We start from the raw sequence: 22,395 nt of genomic DNA on the forward strand, positions 1-22,395 counted from the left end.
TCTGCATCCCGGATAACAAATACTGGCTCTCACATAGAAATTTTGTGATTTTCAGAAGAGGATATCACATTTAAAACCGTAGATGGCAGTACTTTCGTCGCATTCAGTACAGGCCAATCAGCAGAGGAAGAACACCGGACAGAAGCACACAATGCAGTTTGACTGCTACGGGTTATCCACCCAGACTTCACGTATGTCTGAGCTTCCCAAAGAACATGAAGAAAACCATTTATCGTATTTTGACGATCGGGCCGAAAAGTAAGCTTTCGTAAGTCCATTTCCACGTTACGCTTGAGAGAAATCCAGCTCCTGCTGCCGAGACCGGCGAAATCTCCAGTCTTCACCGCTCAGAGTGAATCACACAGCGGGCCGCGGAAGGAGGTGCCCGGCCTGCGCTGACGGGTCTGCGCTCAACATCCGTGACGGTACAACTCCAGCCCGAGGCTTCGGGGCCCGTTGTATATTATTATCGTTTTAAATGGAGGCTCGGGCGAAAGCAGAAGCCAGAGGAAAATTGACCTCTGTACAGTTCAATTGGTGGGTGTAATTGGGAATATAACTGCTTTTTTGTTTTGTTTTTGTCATGCCCGTGCCTTTCAGAATTGTTAGCTAGGCAATACGTGTTAGGTTAAACTTGTGCAAAATAATAAAAATGTTTTATACGTGAGTTATTTAAATCCACCTCACGGGGACTTGTGTTCCCCTTTTCTCCTCTGCTCGTAAAAAGAGAGCTTATGAACAAATGTTTGTTTCATCTGACATGTTTTGTTTCTAAATGTGCAAAAAGACAAGCGATTAGAGGGCTGTGAGAGGTTCATCGGTGTGATTAATGTTCTGGAGTAATTAGTTTAATTTCTAGATGTGAAGTGAAAGATGGGGTGTCAACGAAACACTGGCTACATGGTTAGCTTGTTAGCTTTGGGTTCCTGAACAGATATTTAAAAGAGAAACGATGAGCTAGACAACTGCACGACAACTCAACTGTATGACTATTGATATTTGTTGATATTAGATATGTAGTTATGGTAAATGTAAAACAAAATACGATGTTGGTTAATGTATGCTCGCCCAGTTGTTTACACCGGAAATAATTATAATTGGGAATATTGCAGTAGGGTCAACTCCATACTGTCATTTAAAGTACATTAAGCAAAAATATTACAAATGTGTGATTCTAGTTAGTTTAGAAACGAGTATTTTAATCCGTGATCCTATCAAGGTTAGCTAACTAGCAAACTAACATCGTCAGCTTAAAGTCTGCCGAGAGAATGATTTAACAATTCACATCATTATCCCATTTAAAGTGCATCAGACCGATGAAAACAAGCGATTAAATTCAGTAATCTATTAGGTTTGCATTTGGACTTTGTACTGATCTATATTTTTACTAAAGTTAACGAAAACTGGGCCCTGACTTGGACGTCCGAAAAGATGGTCTGGCATGGCATTAAAATGTTTAATGTTAATTAACATGTATGCCTAAATTATTTGATTACAGTCACTATATTTTATTTTATATATATTTTGGTCTTGTTTATATTCTGAAAAGCACCTTATTTCCAATATATTCAACGCATATTTTCCTAGCTAACCAGCCATGTTGAGTTGGTATTTAAAAGCGTAACTGCGCCACTGATGGGTAGTTTCTCCTTTTTTCTTCCCCAGATGAACGTGACAATGTCTTGACTGAAAGGAAGTAACTGGAATATCTTGTAGCATTCATAATCGGTGTGTTTTTGGATTAAACAGGTCCGGCGATGCCCAGACATGACTGTGCTCAGACTGCAGTGTGCTCACACCGTAAAGCCTCCAATTAACTCTATTATATTATAAGACAGGAATAGAAAACAACATTTTCATCTGAGATCTGGTCCAGGGGGCATTGTTTTTTTTGGGTTTTTTTTTTTACTTTGTGCTAGTTATAAACTATCCCAGGCCGGACCAGGGTGTGTTATCTTATTAAGTGCCTTTTGAACGGTGCATTGACATGGACGGTCCCAGTCGAAGCGGAGGGTTCAGGCAGAGCCGTCGCTCCCGCTCCCAGCGCGACAGAGAGCGGCGGCGGAGGAGAGCGGATCTCGCTGAACACAGGGCCTCGTCGCCATCCTCGGCCTCGGATCAAGAACTCTGCAGAAGAGACTCCCTGCTCGGTGCTAACGGAGCAGTATGCAGACCAGGCTTCCCCGGGGTCCGACACCGGCCTCCACGTCGGAGGAAGCGAGAATCGGTGTCCTGCGAGGAGGACATCATCGATGGATTCGCCATAGCCAGCTTCATAAGCCTGGAGGCGTTGGAGGTTTGTGTGCTTATCCGTCTTACATTATTCCTTTCAGTTTAAATATACTAATTTAGTATGAAATTTAGATTGCGTTGGGTTCGAAAAGTTGTGAGTATTACATCTTCGTAAACTTTTTGCCAGACATATTACCATTAGGTATTGAATTAGAGGTGTAACGATTCACTTGTCTCACGATTCGGTTTACGATACTGAAATCTCGGTTTGGTTCAGTTTACGATTTTATAAAATAAGCCCGAATCAAGAAATGTTTGGATTGAATGTTTCTATGAATTCTTTTTATTAATAAGCAAAACAATACATTTCCTTAAATTTTGCTAAAAGTACTAAATGATCCATCATATATGTACTGGGACAAAAATTAGCCCAGAACAGTGCGATGGGGACACCAAATGGAAATATTAGCTAATGATACTGGTTTTTGAATATACAGAATTATGTTAGGTACATATGCTACTTGCACACTGTCACTGATTACATACATTTTAAATATTTTAAATTAAAATGGTATTTTTCTAAAATAATATAGTCTCTGATTACATCTAAATATTCTTTTCAAAAGTACCTATTTTAAGTGCATGTTTATCCATTTCAATATTCATAATTTACTGATGAATTTAAATCAGACATGACATTTGACAAGAGGATTTTGTTCCCTGTTGCGATACATAATATTAATCATTAAACACACACTGAGCACTTTATTAAGAACAATATGGTCATATTAAAGTGCCTGATGTGTATTTCTGCTGTTGTAGCACATCCGCCTCAAGATTTAATGTGTTGTGCATTCTGAGATGCTATTCTGCTCACTACAATTGTACAGAGTGTTAAACTGAGTTACCTTAGCCTTTCTGTCAGTTTGAACCTGTCTGGCCATTGAGCGTTGACCTCTCATCAACAAGGTTGTTCTGTCGGCAGAATTGTCCGTCGCTGGATGTTTTTGTTTTTGGCACCATTCTGAGTAAACTCTAGAGACTGTTGTGTTTGAAAATCCCAGGAGATCAGCAGTTACAGAAATACTCATACTAGCCCATCTGGAATCAACTATCATGCCATGGTTGAAATCACTGAGATCACATTTTTTTTCCCATTCTGATGGTTGATGTGAACATTAACTGAAGCTCCTGATCCGTATCTGCATGATTGTATGCATTGCACTGCTGCCACACCATTGGCTGATTAGATCATCACATGGTTACGTAGATGTGCAGGTTGTTCCTAATAAAGTGCTTGGTGAGTTTAAATAGTAGAGTAATATGTCACTATTATTAAACCTCTGTAAACTTTAATTTTCTCACGCTCCATCAGAACAGATCACTCTCACGCTTCAAACAGACATTCGATCCCTTGCGGTGAAAAGTCTCTCTCCCGCTCCAGTGTTACATTCGCTTACATGGTTTCAGTTTTCACACTTTCATCTGAAATTATCGTACAACACTTTTGGCTGCTAATGTGCAGTGGTATTTAAGAGCTCCTTTTTTGCAACAAATCGATTTCCATCTGTATGCCTTAAGACGTTGCGCTATTGGATAGAACACACAGTAAAATAATAATAATAAAAAAAGTCCCATCTCCACGATGGAGCATCATCACATTTTTGACCCGTGATGTATCATGCCACGATAAACCGTTACACCTCTAAGAAACACAGTTGTATTATGAAATTGATAAAAACACACATTAAGTTGAATTACAGCAGAGTGGTATTATTGATCTGTAATATGTGAATAAACATGATCGAAACCCAGTACGTAGCTAGTATATTTGCTACTTTTACATGTTTCAATGTGTTGGTTTGACAGATGGACAGTTCTTTAAAGCCAGCAGAACAATCTGGTTTGTTAATGGGTAGAGGAATCAAAAGGAAGAGAGGCCTAGATGAAAACGGAAGGCCTCTGTCAGAGCCGGAGGAAGGACCTCCTGCAACGTACACCAACAGTTGGGAGCAGCGCAGGAAAATCAAATCTAAACTGAAGAGAAAAGGAGACACAAAGGTTGGTTCAGCAGTTTTGCATTTTTGGACTTCAGTGTTATTTATAATGCCTTTCTTTCAGTACTTTTTTCTGGTTTAAAGATTTGATAGGATCAATTGTTATATTGGTAAATGCCTATAAATGTTTTTTTTACTGCAGTGTTTTGTTTGTACTGCAATCAATTAATAGATAAATAGAGGAGGTCTGTGGGGATGTGTTTGACATAAATTCATTGTTTTATTGGTAATTGTAAGAAAAGTGTTCAATATAGGACTGTTATGGAGTGACAGGTGCCATACTGTCTGGAAGATTCGATACTCTGCTTCTTACATGCACACCAATATGCTGATAATAACTACCAAAAATCAGCTTATTTAAAAAATCTGACAAAGCAAGAAAATCAGTTTGAAATCAAGTTATTCTTTGCTTTTGGCGTCAAACCATAAAGAGGCATTGCCTCTGAAGATGCATCCGACAATATAAGCGTCTGAGGCATTACTGTATGTACACATTCTTGCAAATTATGTGTCAAACCGTTTGTTCGCTCATACACTTTTCAGTGCATAGTATATGTCACATGTAAGTAAGTCACGTTTACTCAATTTAAATAAATTACTTGATTCAAAACATTCTTCTACCAAAATTGCCGAATCGACAAGTAAAAAATGAGGCAGAAGTGACTCCATACATTCTGAGGGTACGTACACATAATGACAAGAAGATTCAGCTGTGTAAGAGCACTTTACTTTAGCTTTGAAAAACAATGTAGTTGGCTCTCAACCTGAAAAACTGTAGCATCACTTCAGCAATGCAACTAGACTTGGAAGATGACAACCAGTTTTCACAGACCTGCCAGAGACAGCACTGCAAGTTTACTAGGGAGACTGCATGCAATTTGTGGTGCTGCGCTCAGATGCGTGAGAAGATGAGCCCTTCAGTTACATACCAGACACACTGAACTCAGGAAAAAAAATCCACATTGGAATCCACTCTAAACCTACTTGGCTACACAAACGTATTCAATATAGGCTTTTATGAAGCAACATAAAATAATGCTTTACACTATTTTAAAATTAATGCACAACCATTCTGCTCAGTAAATCAGACAGATTCCATATGATCCAAGAAGGTTATTTTCTGCAGAATGTGATTTGGATTCCGTGCTGTGTAAATTAATTACCTTTTAAATGTAGATGCAATCTTCCTCATATACAATCGATTTTGTAATGATTAAGGTTGAAATAGTTCACAATGCCACACTTCTGAATAACGTTTTTTATCACACTTAATATTCATTATCACAGGTAAAAATGTGGGAATCCAGAGAACTTATTAAATGAATCAAGCCGCAGCTCTCAGTATGCTGTCACACAGATGCACGTCTTGCACCCCACAGATGCAATATGAAACAAAACATTGTTTCTGAAAAGATCAAATATTTTATTTCCATGGCCTGTTTTACCATATTTGAGTTCTAAACTAAAATGTGTAGTTCACATTGAAATAAAATAATCAATTATTTATAGAAGTAGAAGAATAAGAAAGTAGATCTTGCTTCCAAGTGATGCACCTGATGTAGCATGGATTAGTCATTAAGCTTTAGAAATTGATGGCACAATCAATTTGTTGTTATTCAATCGTAGAGCACATATAAAATTAGGCTAATAAATGCATTTTAGTTATATGTTACTTCACCTTGACCCTTTATGCAATCTGAGTTATTTATTCCGATTACTCAATTAATTATCAGAAAAATCGTTTATTACTCTATTATAAAAATAATAAATCGTGATAGCGCTGCATGAAAGTTTAAATGTGAATTTTGACACTACAGCGTTTTGTGAATGTATTTTCCGTCACATCCCAAAAGATGGAAAAAAAACAGCTTGACAACCCAATCCGATTTGACCATTTACACTTTTTAAACAAATTTCAAACTTATTTTAAAGAAATGCTACGATTTTTACCCACACATCTGAGTCACTTGGACCCAGAATCACATTGAGTTTTATGTACTAAAGAGTAAAAGGAAAGTCTCAGCCAACATTTGCATGATTATATCTCGGCAATGATTTGGATGAGAAATATAATATATCATTAGAAGACCTTAACCTTAATTATTTTTCTAGGTAAAAAAATAAGTCACATACTGTATATGAATAAAAATAATGTGCACGTAAATATACATGCTACTGTGTCGGTACCAGTGTAAAGTAGGAGGTGAGAACCGTCTTGATAATATAAATAATGGTTTAATAATAATAAACTGAACTAAAAAGACACAAACACACACAGGAGTCGGGCAGCTGCCCATAAATCTCTCTCTCTGTGTCGCACTGCCATCTCCGGTCGGCCTTAATCGCTCTCGGAGGCTTGATTAGCCTGATTAGGGGCCGGGTGTGTAGCATCACGACCCGGCCCCGCCCTCCGCCCTGCCACAGCTACTAACAGTATTCCTTTTTTTTTGTGTGTGTGTGTGGTTTTACATTTCCAAATGTCTGTTTCAGGTGTCAGGGAATCACATGGAGACAGGATACATTGTAAGTTATTTTCCAATTTTGTAATGTCTTTTTCTTGCTTCCAATAATTGTGACCTATGTAATAAGTATATATATATACACAGTACATTTGTTGTTGGGAAAGACTATTATTATATATATATTGCATGGAAATTCAATTACAATATGCCTCAATGTAACTATTTTTAACCCACAGTGTGATACAGAGAGTGAGTCAGGGGGCAAGGTAAAAACAATTCTTTGTCAACTTTGAATTTGCATTTATGTGTGTGTTGTAAAATTGTGTTTTTTTTTTTGTTGTTTTTTTTTCATTAGTTTTTCAGTAATATGACTTTTCTCACACTATTTAGGCTACTGACAATATGGAGCCTGCATTTATCGTGTGCACAAGGGAAGGTAAATACCTGTTGCATGTTATCAGTGGCAGATGTACATCACTGAGAGACTTTTAACAGCAATATTAATTTTGTAAATTTTGGGATTTAAAAAAAAAGAGGCAGTTTATTGTATTACAGTGCTGACAAACTTAAATACCACATAGTTCACATGGACATGCTTGATAAAAGATAAATTTTGTCTAACAATTTTATTTACATTTATACATGCTTTTACTGATACACATTTTTTTAATTGATGGTTAAGCATGGAATAAAATACAGTATTACATGGATTACATTGTAGCTCTCTCTTTCTTCATAGCAGTTAACTCAAACATGGCAAGCTCTACTGTAGGCAATGGTTGCCCTCTCTTGCCCTCAAATAGCTCTTTACCCCTTCTCTCAGTCACACCTTGGGTCTCTGGCCTGGAGAGGAGTCAGGAGAAGAGTATGGAGCAGCCTTACCCTGAGCCCATTTCTACCTCATCCTCACTCCCTAGCCTGACGGCACATTCCACTGCATCCATCTCCACCTCACTTCCTGGTCAGCGTAATGGAAATGGCGGTCCCCATCATCACCATGGTCCTAGCCCACCACAGCACAAACACAAGCCTTTTCTCCCATTCCCTGGAAAGTCACAATCGATCTTTGCAGTGGGCAGCAACAACAGGTCAGTGTAGTAAAACTGCATTTTGATGACATATGTAATGCACTCAGCCCACTTGCTGTTGAGATTTCAAGAGTTTGAACTAACAAAAATTAAATGTCTGTTGTCATTTACTCACAACTCATGTTGTTTCCAACCCATATGTCTTAATTCTTCAAGGGTACACAAAGGGAGATGTTACGCGGTATGTTTGTATCAGTAGGGCCATCGCGATGAAAATTGTTTTACCACTGCGGTTTTTAAACGGGAGGTGGTGCGTGCAAATTATGCATTTCTTGTAGATCAAACTTTAAAAAATTTGTCATTGAACACAAAATAAAAATGAAAGCCTTTGTAAAATATCACAAAATACCTGCCGCACTGACTGCGTGTACAGAATACAGTGTTAATGTCATCAATTCAATTGCTTTCACAACTTTTTGAGGTGGTGTTTGATTCTGTGAACAAAGACAGTATAATAAGGTTAATTAAACGATGCATATCTCGCGTTGTGAATACACCGTTGCCATGACAATGCGCTATGTAGCGCAAAATCAAAGATGTCTCTAAAAAAAAAATGGAAAAGAAAAAAACGAATATGTCCCTACGATAAAGAATCCACAACACGGTTACTTAAATTACGTTACTTCAGAAATGTATTTCAAGTATTCGCATGGTCTTTTATGTATGTTGATATATTTACGTCACATGCGTAACCGATGATGGCACTCTGGGGCGGTTTTCACAGCCTGAAGTATAAGTCACCATTTAATTTCATTGCATCTTTTTCCCCATACAATGAAATAAATGGTGGCTGAGGCTGTCATTCTGCCTAACATCTCCCTTTATGTTATGGATTTAGAACAACATGGGAGTGAATGATGACATTATTTTCATCTTCCTTTACTAGAACTCTGATCATACTGTCTAACATTTCAAGTTGGCATTGGTTTTCCTACAGGAGCAGTACTTCAGGCAAGCCTCCATCTTTATCTGCCTCTTCATTATCAATCAGACCACCTACTCCTGCTAAAAGTGTATCCCTTGGTCGAGGCCCAGGGGGCATTGGGACTGTAAGACCGTCGTCTCGACCAAGTCCCGGTGCAGTCTTTACACCGTCTCCTAGCCTCCCTCCACCACCTCCTCTTCTGCAGGTTTCACCACACACTTCGACAGGTACAATTTACCAACCCACTACACTACTGTGAAATATTAAATACCACTGATTGCACATGACTATTTATATATGTGATTAATTTACAAACTTGACTGTAACTGTTTAAGGAATATTCTGGGTTCAATACAAGTGAAACTCAATCGACAGCTTTTGTGGAATAATGTTGATTACCAAAACATTTATTTAGACTTGTCCTTCCTTTTCTTAAAAAAAAAAGAAAAAACTGAAATTTGGATCACAGTGAGTCACAACCATTTAAAATATTCTGTTTTAAAAGTATATCCACAACACATAAACAACATGCATCTCAAAATAATTGTAGTGTGATAAAATTGCTTTGATTTGTTTGATTTTATCAGAAGAATTAATGTAAGCGCTTTTATAAAATAAGTTTCACATTTCTGCCTTTAAACCCTCCCAAAAATTGCCCCATTCACTTCCATTGTGCTTAGATTTTAGCATTTTTTTTAAAGAAGGGTGGAATTCTAATTATTTTATTATTAACATTATGCCAAAAATGCGATTGAGCTTAACTTGAGAACCATGAATATTCCTTTTAAATATTCTTAGAAAGTGAGTGTTTATGTTGTTATGATGGAAGTTATTCTGTTCCTATCCTGCACTCCTTCAGAAAGTTAAAGTTCTTTCTTTTTTCATCCATTAACAGATCAGGATGTGATCTGTCAAGATTTGCCAGAATCCAGTGCACCTGGAGGACCGTCCGTGTCAGGTTCAAGTTCTGGGACCTCCAGTAGATCCTCGCAGGCCCAGAACTCAATCCCCACAATGGCCTACCAGTTCCATCAGCACAATCACCAGCACCAGCACACTCATACTCACCAACACTTCTTGCATCACACCGCAGCAGCAGCACCACTGGTGAGAATTTAACAAAAGCCAATGGAGGGGGCCTGGGTAGCTCAGCAAGTAAAGACACCGACTACCACACCTGGAGTCACAAGTTTGAATCCAGGGTGTGCTGAGTGATTCCAGTAAGGCTTCCTAAGCAACCAATTGGCCCGGTTGCTAGGTTGGGTAGAGTCACGTTGGGTTAAACTCCTCGTGGTCGCTATAATGTGGTTCTCGCTCTCGCTTGGGCACGTGGTGAGTTGTGCGTGGATGCCGCAGAGAATATAGTGAAGCCTCCACACATGCTAGGTCTCCGCGGTAATGCGCTCAACAAGCCACGTGATAAGATGTGCGGATTGACTGTTTCCGATGAGGAGGCAACTGAGATTTGTCCTCTGCCACCCGGATTGAAGTGAGTCACTACGCCACCACGAGGACCTAGATCGCATTAGGAATTGGGCGTGCCAGATTGGGGAGAAAAGGGGAGGAGGAAAAATAACAATAGCCAATGGATGGCTCATTTAAAAAAGTATCTGGTTATGACGTTTCACGCAATTTATATTTTCTTTTGTGGTTGTTTTTTTCACAGTTTGATAAGTATCCAGGCAAGATAGAGGGTCTGTTTCGACACCCCGTAAGTGTTATCTTGATTTTGTTGTCTATAGTTAAGCTTTTAGATTTGACATTGTTAAAATGAAATGTAATAGATTAATTCATAAAAATTGTTAATTTATTGGGACTCTATTAAATCTAAAGTCTGCAGGGCAACTTTTGAAGTTAAGTTCAGAATAGCATCTATTTCTTAAATGTTTATTTATTTTCTCTCTCCTTTGAAGTTTTTTCCTCAGTACCCACCATCTGTGCCTGGAATACAGCCTGTTCTTCCACCCACTGGACCTTTCAGTTCATTGCAGGGAGCTTTTCAGCCTAAGGTATGTGTTGCTTGTCATTTAGGCATAGTTTTGAATATTGAAATCTGAAAGCTCTGTGTCCTGTGTATAAAGGATGATTTTTGATTAAAATCAAATTAGAATGCTTGCTATAACCACAATACACAGTGATCTTGAAGAAAGAGAGACTTCATCAAACTAAGTATTTTGAGAACTGAAAGTTATATTATGTTTGAATGGTACATCAAACTCTTATTTCAAAAGATCATGAACAATTCACATCTTCATGACGACCCATTTGTAGCCATGTGATGCAAGTGTTTGCCATCAAACCCTGCCATATTTTTTCTGCTTTTCTTTTTCTTAAAGGGGTCATATAATGCCATTATTGTACAAGTTAATATGACTCTTTAGGGTCTAAATGAAAACTTTGTAATATACTTTTATTAAAAATTCTCATTAGTATTTTAAGAAAACACTAATTTTACCTGCTCAAAAACAGCTCTGTTTTCAGCACGCCGTTTCAGTGCATATGACTTTAAATGACAATGAGCTTTGGTCACCCCGCCCCTTCTTAGCAAAACCAGCTTTATACTGACCCTCGTTTATAAAGCAGTCTGGTGAAAAATGATTCGCGCAAACATGAACGCATTGATGTTGCTCGTGGGGAATATTCCCATCGTAAACAAAACTCAGCCACTGCGTCTTCAGCGGTTCAGATTTAGGAACATCAAAATGACTGCTGTGTTCGTTATTACACCGAAGAACAGAACACCACAATCGCTTAGGCGCCATTCTGCTCCAGTGTTTCAACAATGATGACGGACTATGATTGACAGCTCGCTCACGAGCGAGGGCGGGTCTGTGTTGAAACACTGCTGTCAATCAACAATCCTGGGAGGGGCGTCCGACCGTGTGACGTCACACGGTCGAACGGCTCGATTTGAGGCAGGGGAAAATATATAAGGAGATTAAAACAAAAACACTGGATGGATTTTTATCATAATAGGATGGTTGTGTACAGGCACAACCAACACACATTTCAGTACAATCAACTTGAAAAAGTGCATGTACCATTATATGACCCCTTTAAGTCTAGTTCATTATGTTGGTTACAATAGTGTAATGTTATTGACAGCTTGTTGCCCTTCAGGGGGCTGCTTCTGAGATGAATCCTGGTTTGGGAGTTGTACCTCCCCATCTGCAACCTAAAGCTACAAGGGTAAACATTATGATGCATATTTGTATTTTGTCTGTTGAAATGCTTACATTTTGGATTTCTCAAATTAATTAATGAGAATAATTTTTTTCATAAGCAAGATCTTTATGGAAATTGTTTTAAAAATGTCTGATGTTTCCTGTCTTTTCTGTGTCCACAGCTTACAGACCCATTTGCACCACCACCGAAAGTCAGTAATGTAAGTTAGACTCTACTTTGTTTTGCATTTAATACCCAGTTGTTGACCTAATGACTAGATTGGAAATCCCTTGTAATTGGAATTTTTCTTAGCAGAAACCTGGAAAATGGTGTGCTATGCATGTCCGTGTGGCCTGGATGATTCTAAGGCATCAAGAGAAAGTCAAGGTTTTATTTTTGCTTTCATTTGTAATGGCCCATAAAACTAGTTGAAGTACTTTCCAAAATATTTTAAAAATAAAAACAATGTTATTCAGTTTACACCACAATTTTTAAATGGTATTTTCAGACATATATTGACCTCTCTTGTTATCTTCCTCAGCTTATGCAGGCTGATCCTCAAAAGCTGGACTTCCGTAATGACCTGCTGCCACGACTCCCTGGCCCTGGTATTGGAGGACTAGGAGGTCTAGGGCCACTTGGTCCCCTTCCACCAACTCATGATCTTACAAGACCAGGAAGCCTGTTCGTAGCCACTGGTGGGTGGTACTCCTTACACTTATTCCTTTTAATCAGTTAATCAGGTATTTTGCAGGTAACATAAGCCTGTAATGTTTATTAAAAACAGCAAGGCTGGGCAATGTATTTACAGTCAAATCACTGTTAAGCCATGAAAGTGAGGTGTTTTCATCTGCTAAATCACAGTTGACATGCAAGAAAAAATAAAAAAAGGATGTGAGGGGTTTTTAAAGTACAACTTTGCTATCTACTTTACCGTCTAAATTAGAAAGACTTATAGAGGACATAAACCACCAGCTTGTCTAAAATTCAACACTCAATGGTAGTCCATTTATGGGTGTTTAAGCTTTTGTCTGAGTTGACCCATGTCTTCTCAGGTGGAGTCAATCCGTCCTCCACACCATTCATGCCTCCATCAACGCCCCACTCCTCTTTCCTCACCCCAGCTGCACATCTGGGTAAGAGACTGATTTTGAGAAAGTCGGTAATTGACAAGCACCATGTTGTCAAATCTTGCAAGTAGTTGAATCAAATGTCAATATAACCCATATATTCCATTCACTCTGGATGCTGCTCTTGGACCTGAGTAGGTCTGTTTTCCAGGCTTGCTTCGTTACCTAGCTTTTTAGAGCAAAATTTACATTATATTTATTAGAACTATGAAGACAGTTTTCATCATTACTAATGACCTCTTTCTCTTGTTGCAGACCCATATGGTCGTTCACCCCCCTTCTCTTCTCTGGGAGCCTTGGGTTCTGGTGCCTTTGGGGGCTTAGGCAGCCCCACAATAGGTTTGTCACGCTTTTTCATTCATTAATTGGGTGATTCTAACTGGAATGTCGTAATTTATTATATTTTTTTTATACATATTTGTGAAAATAAAAATAAATATGTATGTATATATTAGACATATGTTAGTATACTGTATATAAAAAGATTCAGTGAAGGACAGTGTTTTATCAGTCACATTTTCTCTCAGCCAAAGACAAATTTAATTTTTTTATTTTTTTATTCACATTTAGCTGCAAGTGCGGTTGGAGGTTTAGGTAACCCCCATGATCCATGGAATCGTCTGCATGTTACCCCTCCTTTTTTCCCCTCTGGATCCTCTTGGGTTAAAGGACCTGAGAAAAGAGATGATAGAGGAAAGGACATGGAGAGAAGAGAGCTGACTCATATAAAAGATGAAAAGGACAGGTATGACATAATGGGAAACCTTGCCATCTCCAAAGTACTTAAGAGTATTAGATATTTTTTCTGTTTATATAGAGATTACTTTTCTTGTATTGGCTGTAGATACAATTATATGGTGCTTATCAAGAGTGAATAGTGTTTTGCATTTCACAAATTGTCCCATACTTTGAAATTGTTTCACACAGAGACAGTCTCTTGTATGGACGCCAGCCTGTGCGAATGTCACCTGGTGTCCCAACCCTCAAGCACCGCAGCAGCACCCCTAGTTCACATATGAATGGCTTGGGCTCACTAAGCGGAGGTGGGGTGCAGTCTGATAACCAAAGTAGAGAGCGTGAGCGAGAAAGAGAGGCAGACAAGAGACAACATTCTGCATCTAGGGCACCAGCGTCAGCTTCCTCTGCAGCACCGGACAGACCTCGATCTTCAACATCGTCTGTTCTCACAACTTCTCCTGGTGCACCCTTAGCACATTCTCCTCTGGATATTTTTCACCGGCAGCCACCACACACTCTTAGCACAGAATCTTCACAAAGAGAGAACAATGGTCCAGCCTCTTCTTCCTCCTCTGCTAGTTCACTTCCAGTCAAGAAACCTGATCGGACCACAACTCCGGTATCCAAATCTGCACTTTGCCTAACCTCTGGGATGCTCCTACCCCAAGTCAAGGTCAAAGAAGAACGTAAAGAGGAGCCCGAGCCAGTGCCCATCTCCTTATCACATCATGCTGTACCTCCACACAGCTTTGAGCAGCCCAGTAGTCGACATCACCACCATCCATCCACCCCATCCTCAACTCACTCATTGACTCCTACACCTGGCGTGCCTCTTCCTCCACCAACTCCACATCCTCCCCATCATCATACTCTATCCCTCTTAGATCGTTCACGAGCTATTGATGCCTATCTAGGGGGTTCTGGAAGTTCAGCTGGACTGGTAATAGGTTCTGCAGCTGACCGGTTCCCACCACATCCACATGCTCCTCCTCAAGGTCATTCCCAAGCCACTCACAACTTTCCATGGGACCCTTGGAGGGACCTGGCTGCCCAACAACAGCATCAACGCAGGGATGTATTGGCCTTAAGGTCAGATCCCCACTTTGCACTTCGCTCTGATCCACACTTGTCTCGACTGTTCCAGCAACAGCAGGTTCAGCGCTATTTGGAGGCAGAAAGAGCGGCAGTTGCAGCAGCTGTGGCAAACAGCCCACACCATACACAAGTACCTACCTCTATGTCCTCTGCTAATTCCTCAGCAACCAGACCAGAGTTTGGTTTGATGTCCCATCCATTCGATGAGGAACAACGTGCTCATATACTGCGGGAAGACTTTGAGAGAGCACGGTACTTTGGGATGCACCCACATCCACACCTATCCACACACCACCTTCCTAGCCCATCTCATGCTGCTCACCTAGAACAGCTTCATGCAGGGCTACTTGGTCACTCTCATCTTCATCAAGGCGGAGCCTCCACACCATCACATCATTCTGGCCTCTATGCTAGACTGGGACCTCTGAATTCACATTCACATGTACCTAATGGCATTTTAACCAAGACCCCAGGTCTAGTTGGGGCATTGTCAGTTGGGGCTCCACCTCCTCTCATTCCATCTGTGAACAGATCCTCTACTCCAAACCGTGGCTCCAGACTTGGTGGGCCAGGAGACATGGCCCTTTTCACCACACATAAAGATGGGGAGTCCAGATAGTACTGAATTATTGTGCTGAAACCACACCTTACATGGCAGAGTTCTACAGGACACTCAGACAGCACTGTTACAGTGACCATAAACAAGTGTTGAATCCACCTGACTTTCCAGGGCTGTTTGATATATTTATCCACTGTGGTTATGTTGGTACAGTTAAGGTACTCCCTTGCTGTGCCCTGGTTTGTATTAGGGTTTTCTTTACAAAAAGGCCTGTGATGTTCAAAGACTATTCATTACTACTACTAATTTGAAGACAGTGAGATGGATCCAGAATTGTGTACAGTGACACCGTTATCTGTTTTACACTTGCCGTGCAGAATATGTTTCTCCAACTGAAATCAAGGAAAGCCTACTTTAGAGTTACGGTCTTGAGCTTAGCATTTGAAGAAAGAGAAATCGGACCCTGACTGAAATAGTCAAGTACTTCTCTGATTGTCTGAATCAGCACTGTTGGGAAATATTTGAATTTAAAGATACATGCTGTCCACATTCTGCTTTAAATATTAAAGTCAAACATCAGACAACTTCCATGAACATCAATTGAACTTAAGATTTATTTTTTTCTTTAGAAAAGTTATTATGAACTGTACATCTTGTTGGATAATATTTTAAAATTCAAAGGGAAAGAACTGTCTCCCATTCATTAGTCAGGCTTGGCATAAGAGCTGGGCCAGAATATAGTAGAATAGTGATATTTCTTTTGTAATAATTATTGTTAACATGAAATACCTTCCATAATAAATATATTCACTGTTTATGTTATAATGTCATGTTTCAGGTCTCACCAAATGCACTCCCATGTTTAAATGAGTCAGTGATGATTACAGTCCAGCAAAGAACTACAGTGATATTGCTCTGATCCGATATATTGGTTGTGTTGATATCAATGTACTAAGGATGTAACAAAGCCAGCCTCAACAGTGCATAGAACTGAATATATTTATACTTTGGGAGAGGTGTGTGTGTTATTTTTGTTTGATCAAGGTTGAAGCTGGTGGATGTCTCCAGAAAAACAAACATCATACAGACAAACTCAGAATGACATGGGTCCTCTATCTACTGGACAAAAGAAGTGCTCATCTTGTAACTGCAGCTAAACTACAGGATTAAAGGACTCTTAAATAGAGATACAGGACATTCTGGATTAATTGTTTGAGCAAAACCAATTTTATACATTTTAAATATGCCCCCTCCCCCTGCAAAGATAACCACAAAGATGAATTAAACAAATGGTTGGTTATTTACATGTGTGTTATTGTATTGATTCATTGTGTATAGCTGCTCACACATGAGTATCTATAATATAAAAGTTTATTACTGCCACATCACAAAGTTGAGTCAAGTTTTGATGGTATAGTCTATGCTTTTCATATTTCATTTTACTTCCACGTTCATAAAACTAACATCTATTATTAATATAATTTAAACTATAAGACTGCTCAAAGTTGATTCAAAGAATACCTTTTCTTTACACACTAGTTTGAAGAAACGATTAATGTTCAAAAGCTCCAAGAACGCACAGTTTAGAGTGTCATAAGTTTCTCATAAGACTTTTAGATTTTAAAAGAAAACGCCTGCAATGTCTGTTCAGCTGCATCTGTGTCAGACGCTCTCACGTCTCGCGAGATGTCGTTGAGCTCCGCAACTTGGTCAGCAGTCGTTCGTTCCTCCATTTCGCTGCGTCGAAAGTCTCCTCCCCGCAACCGCTAGATTCAGCGATCCCGAAACCAGTCTCTCTCGGACCGTTCTTTAACTTGATCCTACGAACCTGCCAGTACCTCACTGGGTACCGAGAGACAGTTCGGAACGGTCTCATCTTGGATTGAGTACGATTTGAAGCGGATGGCGACTCCTTCTGCGAGAATTTAGTAAAAGAAAGGTGCTCGGAAATGTCAGGTAGGTGGGAACTTAAGATGGCGGCGGTGAGATGAGGGGGGAGCGCTGGGGAGGAAGTGATGGGAGGGGGAGGGGGGAAAGGGGTTATAGGGGGATTGTGACATGGCGGTTCAAGTTTACTTTCTAGAAGTCTGGTGGTTAAAGTATTTATCACTTTTGAAAGGTTACCCCTCAGCAAGACATTGATTAAGCTGAATCGCATCAGCACATTTGAGCATCACTCCTATCTCTATGTAATGCAATGTATATGAAAACTTGTGCAAGTCCAAGTGGTTTCGGTTTCCTTTGTGCTGCACTCTTTGGAGACATCACGTTGAAAATGAAACTCGTCCGTCAATGCGAGTCCAACAACCAACTTGTTATTGTGCGTTATTGTTATTGGCCTCCAGTGTTACTTCGAGTGTAGTTTACTTTATCAAACACATTGCCACCCCTTAGAAATAATTGAATTTACCCATATTTTTCAGTAAAACTGAAACCAATGAGTTGCTAAAGGCCATATATATATGCTGTTAATACAGTATGTTGCAGAAAATGAATTGACTGGCATTTTTTGTCACGCGTGACCACAAACAGTGACGTCACTTGGTCCCTTGTATGGGTAAAAAAAAAAAAAAAATTACGTTAAGTGACAAGTCTTTTAAGTCCGTGTCAAGGGATTACAAGAAAATGTAGTTCACTTTTCTCGTTGCATAACTTCTTATGGAAGGCGACGAATGCACGCGCTCGGTTTGCCCCGTGCGCTAGAGAGCTCGAGACGGTGTGTGTATTTATACATGTATCAAAGTCTCTGTGTGTGTGTGTGTGTGTGTGTGTGTGAAAGAAAGAAAGAGAGTGAGTGAGAGAGATATCTAATAACAGACATCCTCTCTCGCAATATTTCACAAAACGGCCAAGGACATTAGCTCTGTGTAATTTTAACTTCAACATCGTAAATGAAGCGTTGTCCTAGCTGCTGCATTTTAACATATATGGGCTTTTAGCATCGCTAGCCTGCTCAAGGCCCATGTGTGTCTACAGCCCGCCTCATGTATATATATTTGCCGGCAGCATTCATTATCTCCAGAATAAACGTTAACCGTCAAGTGTTGGCTGTAGTTTATAATCATTCACTGAGAATAACATCCGATTGAGCGGTAACTCGTCGCTAAATGCTAGCTGTAAATAAAGCACCCGGACTGTTGTACTGAAATGACCGTGTCTTAGCCAACCGGCTCCACAATTACATCAGTTGTTTTCCATTTATGATTTAAGTTATGTTTTTAAAGTTGTGAACAACTCATTTTTAAACGACCATGCCTTATTTGGTCTGGTAAATGCTGAAGGAAGACGCCGCTGGCTTTTTGAAGAAGTTGCATGTGTACAAATGTATGTGCATGTGAATTTTCAGAAGTATTAAAAGCGAGTACTGTCGCAACTCATGTGTTCAGTTGATTCAGCAAGTAGAATTGAATCATGTACTTGCTGTTTTTGCGTTAGGGTTTCTAATATAATATTAATTTATCTCTAAATGTTTGTCTCTTCCCTCAGATCCGGTAGTGTCTTTGATCTCATCATCCTGGAAATAGAAATCACGGAAGAGGCTGGTCCTTCATCACTTACAGGTGTTTAGTTCTTCCAATTTATATGGTATTGTTTATTTGCAAGCTGATTAGTCTGGCCCTAAAAATAGATCTAAAGCTATGTGTTATGTATATTTGCATGTGTATAATGTAGACAATGGTTAGTCTTGACACGTTTAATTTCTGATCTTCTAGGCTCAGTGTCTAGCAGTGCCATTTCTGAAGCAGGACATTCTGGGGAAAAGGCGGTGCCACAGTGCACCTGTCCGGCAGTGGCTGTGCTGGGTGGCACCTCCGTGGCTGCGCAGAATGTGGCCGGGCCACCCCAGCATGCCCTGCAGCCAGTCGCAGCTGCCCCTCTACCACTGTCATCAGATTACATTGCCACTGGATCTAAGCAGCACAAAGGAGACTCAAAGGCTGCACATACAGAACAAACCATCACTGACGCTCAACAAAACAGCGGCACTAAGAAACCAGAGGAGCTATCAACTTTGTGTCATAAAGAAACTGTCTCAAGAGGACTGGTGTCAGCTTCTGCTAAAGAATTGCAAAAGCTTTCAAAAACATTGGGAGGTCAGACTTTCTCAGACAGACTGTTTGAAAGCAGGACGACAATAATTGCAAAAAAACAGGATTCACTTTACGGGTGTAACACAGAGAAAATAAGCCTTGCACACAGGGAGACTGATATGGCGGAGGGATCCAGCACAGGCCTCTGCCAAGATTGGAGCAAACAACTTGGAGATGCAGGGGATGTCTCTGTTGCTAATGAGACTGAAAAGGGACCCTTGCCTCCAGAGACAATCAAATTGGAATACAAGCCTGATATTAGTCTGGAGAAGATGCCTGGAAAGCACACACCTGGAGAGAGCCCTTGTATTCCAACAACTCAAGTCATCCCAGCAGTCTCAAGTACAGTTAAGACAACAGACAGAGATATGCATCAGACATCATTTGAGTTTAGTGTCCCACAGGAACAAAGTACGACAAATTCAGCTATGGCTTGTAAACTTGATGACTCTAAGGAGACTATGGAAGATGTTCCAAAAGGTCTACCTAAAACAAAAGAAGGTGGCATTTGTCCAGCTAAAAAAACATCTGAGGGAACACAACAGGGTTTTAGTGGAAATTCTCTCTGCTCAGGGTATTCCTCCTCAAAGCAAGGAGGACCTTACTCTGCACAGCACATTACCCCAGACAATGGAAACAACTTGCCAATCGACTCCAATGAGGGTTATCCTCCTGAGGACTGCAGTAAAATAAAGCAGGGGTCTGAATTGGTGTCTACTACAAAAAGAACCACCCTCCTTAATGCAAGTCCACAGTTTAAATCACCTAATCTGCCCACCCTGCATGAGAATATGAAGTCTGCACAAGAGCTAAGCTCTCAGCAAATAAACTTAAGTGGAATCCCCAAAACTTTTCATTTAGGTAAAGAGACTGGTGCAAGGGAGGGAGAAGGCAATGATAACCTCCCTGTACATGGAGATCTGTGTTCTAATTTGGTTGCTAAAGATGTATTTCATGACATTTCTGTTGATGTACCAAAGCAGTCTGTGGATGGGACTTGCACGAACAATGTGCAAATCCCCATAGTGAATGAAGGGTCACATATCATGGTTTGTGGCTTGTCAGATATGATTTTGAAACCGAATGACAGTGCCAAGTGGATAGAAATATCCATGTCCTCAAATCACCAACAGGATGGGGGCATTCCACTCGCCCACGCAGAGAACTTTGTAACTTTAGAGTCGCTAGAATCAGATCAGTCAAGCCCTTCTCAGGCCACCATTGACTGTGTTGTCCAACAAGTGCAAGAGTCCATTCCAGCAGATAATAAACTCTCACAGATACAGAGATGCCTGAATGACACACCAGGTATTGTGAATGTGGAAGAGAGGCAGGAGAGTGCAGCGGCTCTGTCTGAAATCAATGCTGTTGAGATGAAAGATTTGACTGATGTTGGAATTTTAATGCAGCCAGAAATGGAGGATACCTGGTTGGTTGTAAGCGAGATCGATAGGCAATGCGAGGGCACAGAGCCCAGGGCAGAGTCTCTGGTGCAGTGCCCTGAATCCCAGTCAACTGTTGCTGTATATGAGTGCAATATGCCCTGCTTTACCACAACTGCCGTACACGGTGATTTTAAGCTACTGTTACCTGAAAAAGTAGAGGAAGAACTTGCAGTTAAACAAGTTCCTGATCCAATGGAAACATTGACGCAAGAGTTCACACCACAGTTCTCTCAAGCCCAGAGTAATCTAGACTCTCAGACCTCATCTAACCCTAATTCTCTAAAACCCACACAAGAGTTACCCACCATGCCCACAATAATTATCAAGGAAAATGAAGATTCAAGTCCCAATAATCTTGTAAACACAGTCACAGAGTTTACGCCCTCTCTGATAGACAACACACTTGATTCTGTGCCGCAAGAATCTGTTGTGGTGGTGGAAAATACACCAGGTGTGTCATTAATTTCATTGTCTTGTGACACAATTGATCCAAAACTACTGATTTTAAGAAAGGGTGACAACCCTTTCCTTAAGCCCCCTCCTTCCCTGTCTGCTAGGATCTCAACTACACAGAACTCCCCTGTCCAGGCTGCTACCCCCAGTAATGGATCACATAAAGCTTCAGAGTGCCTTGCTAAAACTAATTCAACTGCAGACTCTCTGCATGATTTCACCTCCACCATTAAGGCAGATGCCACGTTACCTGCTAAACACCCTGTCTCAAACATTCTCTCACAGTCTTCTCGGACTGTTCCCACATCTAATGTACTTTCAAAGAACAGCTCTGTTAAAGAAAACTTAAGTAAATCAAATTGTTCTCAATGGTCAGACAAGATGCTTCAGAATGAATCCTCTGCTAATACTTCTTTATTAATAGTACAACTTCATAACTCACAAAGCCGTCTTTCATCCTCTGGAGATGAGTGTGGTACTGTATCCAGTGTTGACCCGGAGGGGAATATGACTGAACAATCTCCAGCCAATACACCATGCCAAGACTCAACATCTTTGGGGGGTGAACTGGAGTTGGAGCAGCAGCAGTCACCAGATGAGCATTTGTCAACAACACAAGATGCTCAGCACGCTGTCCTGGAGCCACTTGAAGAAAGCAGTGATGGTGAGGTTGACAGTTCCATGGAGATCCAGAATGATGATAGCAATGCTATGTCCAGTCCAGCACCAAACAAGGTAAAATCAACACTGCTATTATTGGTTCGGTTATCCAAGTCACCTGCTATTGCTTTTTGGAGTGATGTTGCAAAATATGTTGCAAAGGTTTCATGTTCAATTAATCGTATTTGATTACATACCCTGTTTTTACATGCACATACATAGTCATCATGATGAAAGCTAATAATGGAGGCAGTCAGCAAAAGTGTATTTCGAATGCAGATGTTTTTAAGCCTAT

General features: G+C 40.2%; 2 protein-coding genes across 10 annotated transcripts in view; both read left to right on the forward strand.

Moving 5' to 3' along the window:
• Positions 1–119: 119 nt before the first annotated feature.
• Positions 120–16,956, forward strand: LOC127626952 (autism susceptibility gene 2 protein homolog). Of its 9 annotated transcripts, none has more exons than XM_052103103.1 (19): positions 120–537; positions 1,666–2,296; positions 4,102–4,293; positions 6,780–6,812; positions 6,988–7,017; positions 7,142–7,187; positions 7,491–7,839; positions 8,777–8,991; positions 9,660–9,871; positions 10,431–10,475; positions 10,678–10,773; positions 11,870–11,953; positions 12,111–12,149; positions 12,242–12,316; positions 12,471–12,627; positions 12,985–13,065; positions 13,315–13,398; positions 13,630–13,804; positions 13,987–16,956. In XM_052103103.1, the coding sequence occupies exons 2-19, from the start codon at positions 1,988–1,990 to the stop codon at positions 15,509–15,511; spliced, it is 3,747 nt and encodes a 1,248-aa protein (XP_051959063.1). In that variant the 5' UTR covers positions 120–537; positions 1,666–1,987; the 3' UTR covers positions 15,512–16,956. The 9 variants fall into 9 exon arrangements, with proteins under 9 accessions (XP_051959063.1, XP_051959066.1, XP_051959064.1 ...); XM_052103106.1 differs by having other exon boundaries at positions 7,494–7,839; XM_052103104.1 differs by having other exon boundaries at positions 1,750–2,296.
• Positions 16,957–17,137: 181 nt separating this feature from the next.
• LOC127626681 (helicase SRCAP-like) overlaps positions 17,138–22,395 on the forward strand; it is a 57,259-nt gene continuing 52,001 nt past the window's right edge. Inside the window, exons 1-4 of the mRNA XM_052102658.1 lie at positions 17,138–17,160; positions 17,351–17,407; positions 18,938–19,011; positions 19,165–22,175. Of these exons, the coding sequence (XP_051958618.1) occupies positions 17,138–17,160; positions 17,351–17,407; positions 18,938–19,011; positions 19,165–22,175 (3,165 nt within the window). The remainder of the gene's footprint in view (positions 17,161–17,350; positions 17,408–18,937; positions 19,012–19,164; positions 22,176–22,395) is intronic.

This window comes from Xyrauchen texanus, chromosome 33 (genome assembly GCF_025860055.1).
Source record: "Xyrauchen texanus isolate HMW12.3.18 chromosome 33, RBS_HiC_50CHRs, whole genome shotgun sequence".
Classification (NCBI taxonomy): Eukaryota; Metazoa; Chordata; class Actinopteri; order Cypriniformes; family Catostomidae; genus Xyrauchen; species Xyrauchen texanus.

Bases quoted from the DNA above. Each gene is read 5' to 3' on its own strand.
- LOC127626952 (XM_052103103.1), top strand. From the start codon at position 1,988: ATGGACGGTCCCAGTCGAAGCGGAGGGTTCAGGCAGAGCCGTCGCTCC. The intron at 10,774-11,869 runs GTATGTGTTGCT...TGTTATTGACAG, and splicing joins AGGGAGCTTTTCAGCCTAAG to CTTGTTGCCCTTCAGGGGGC. The intron at 13,805-13,986 runs GTATGACATAAT...TGTTTCACACAG, and splicing joins ATAAAAGATGAAAAGGACAG to AGACAGTCTCTTGTATGGAC.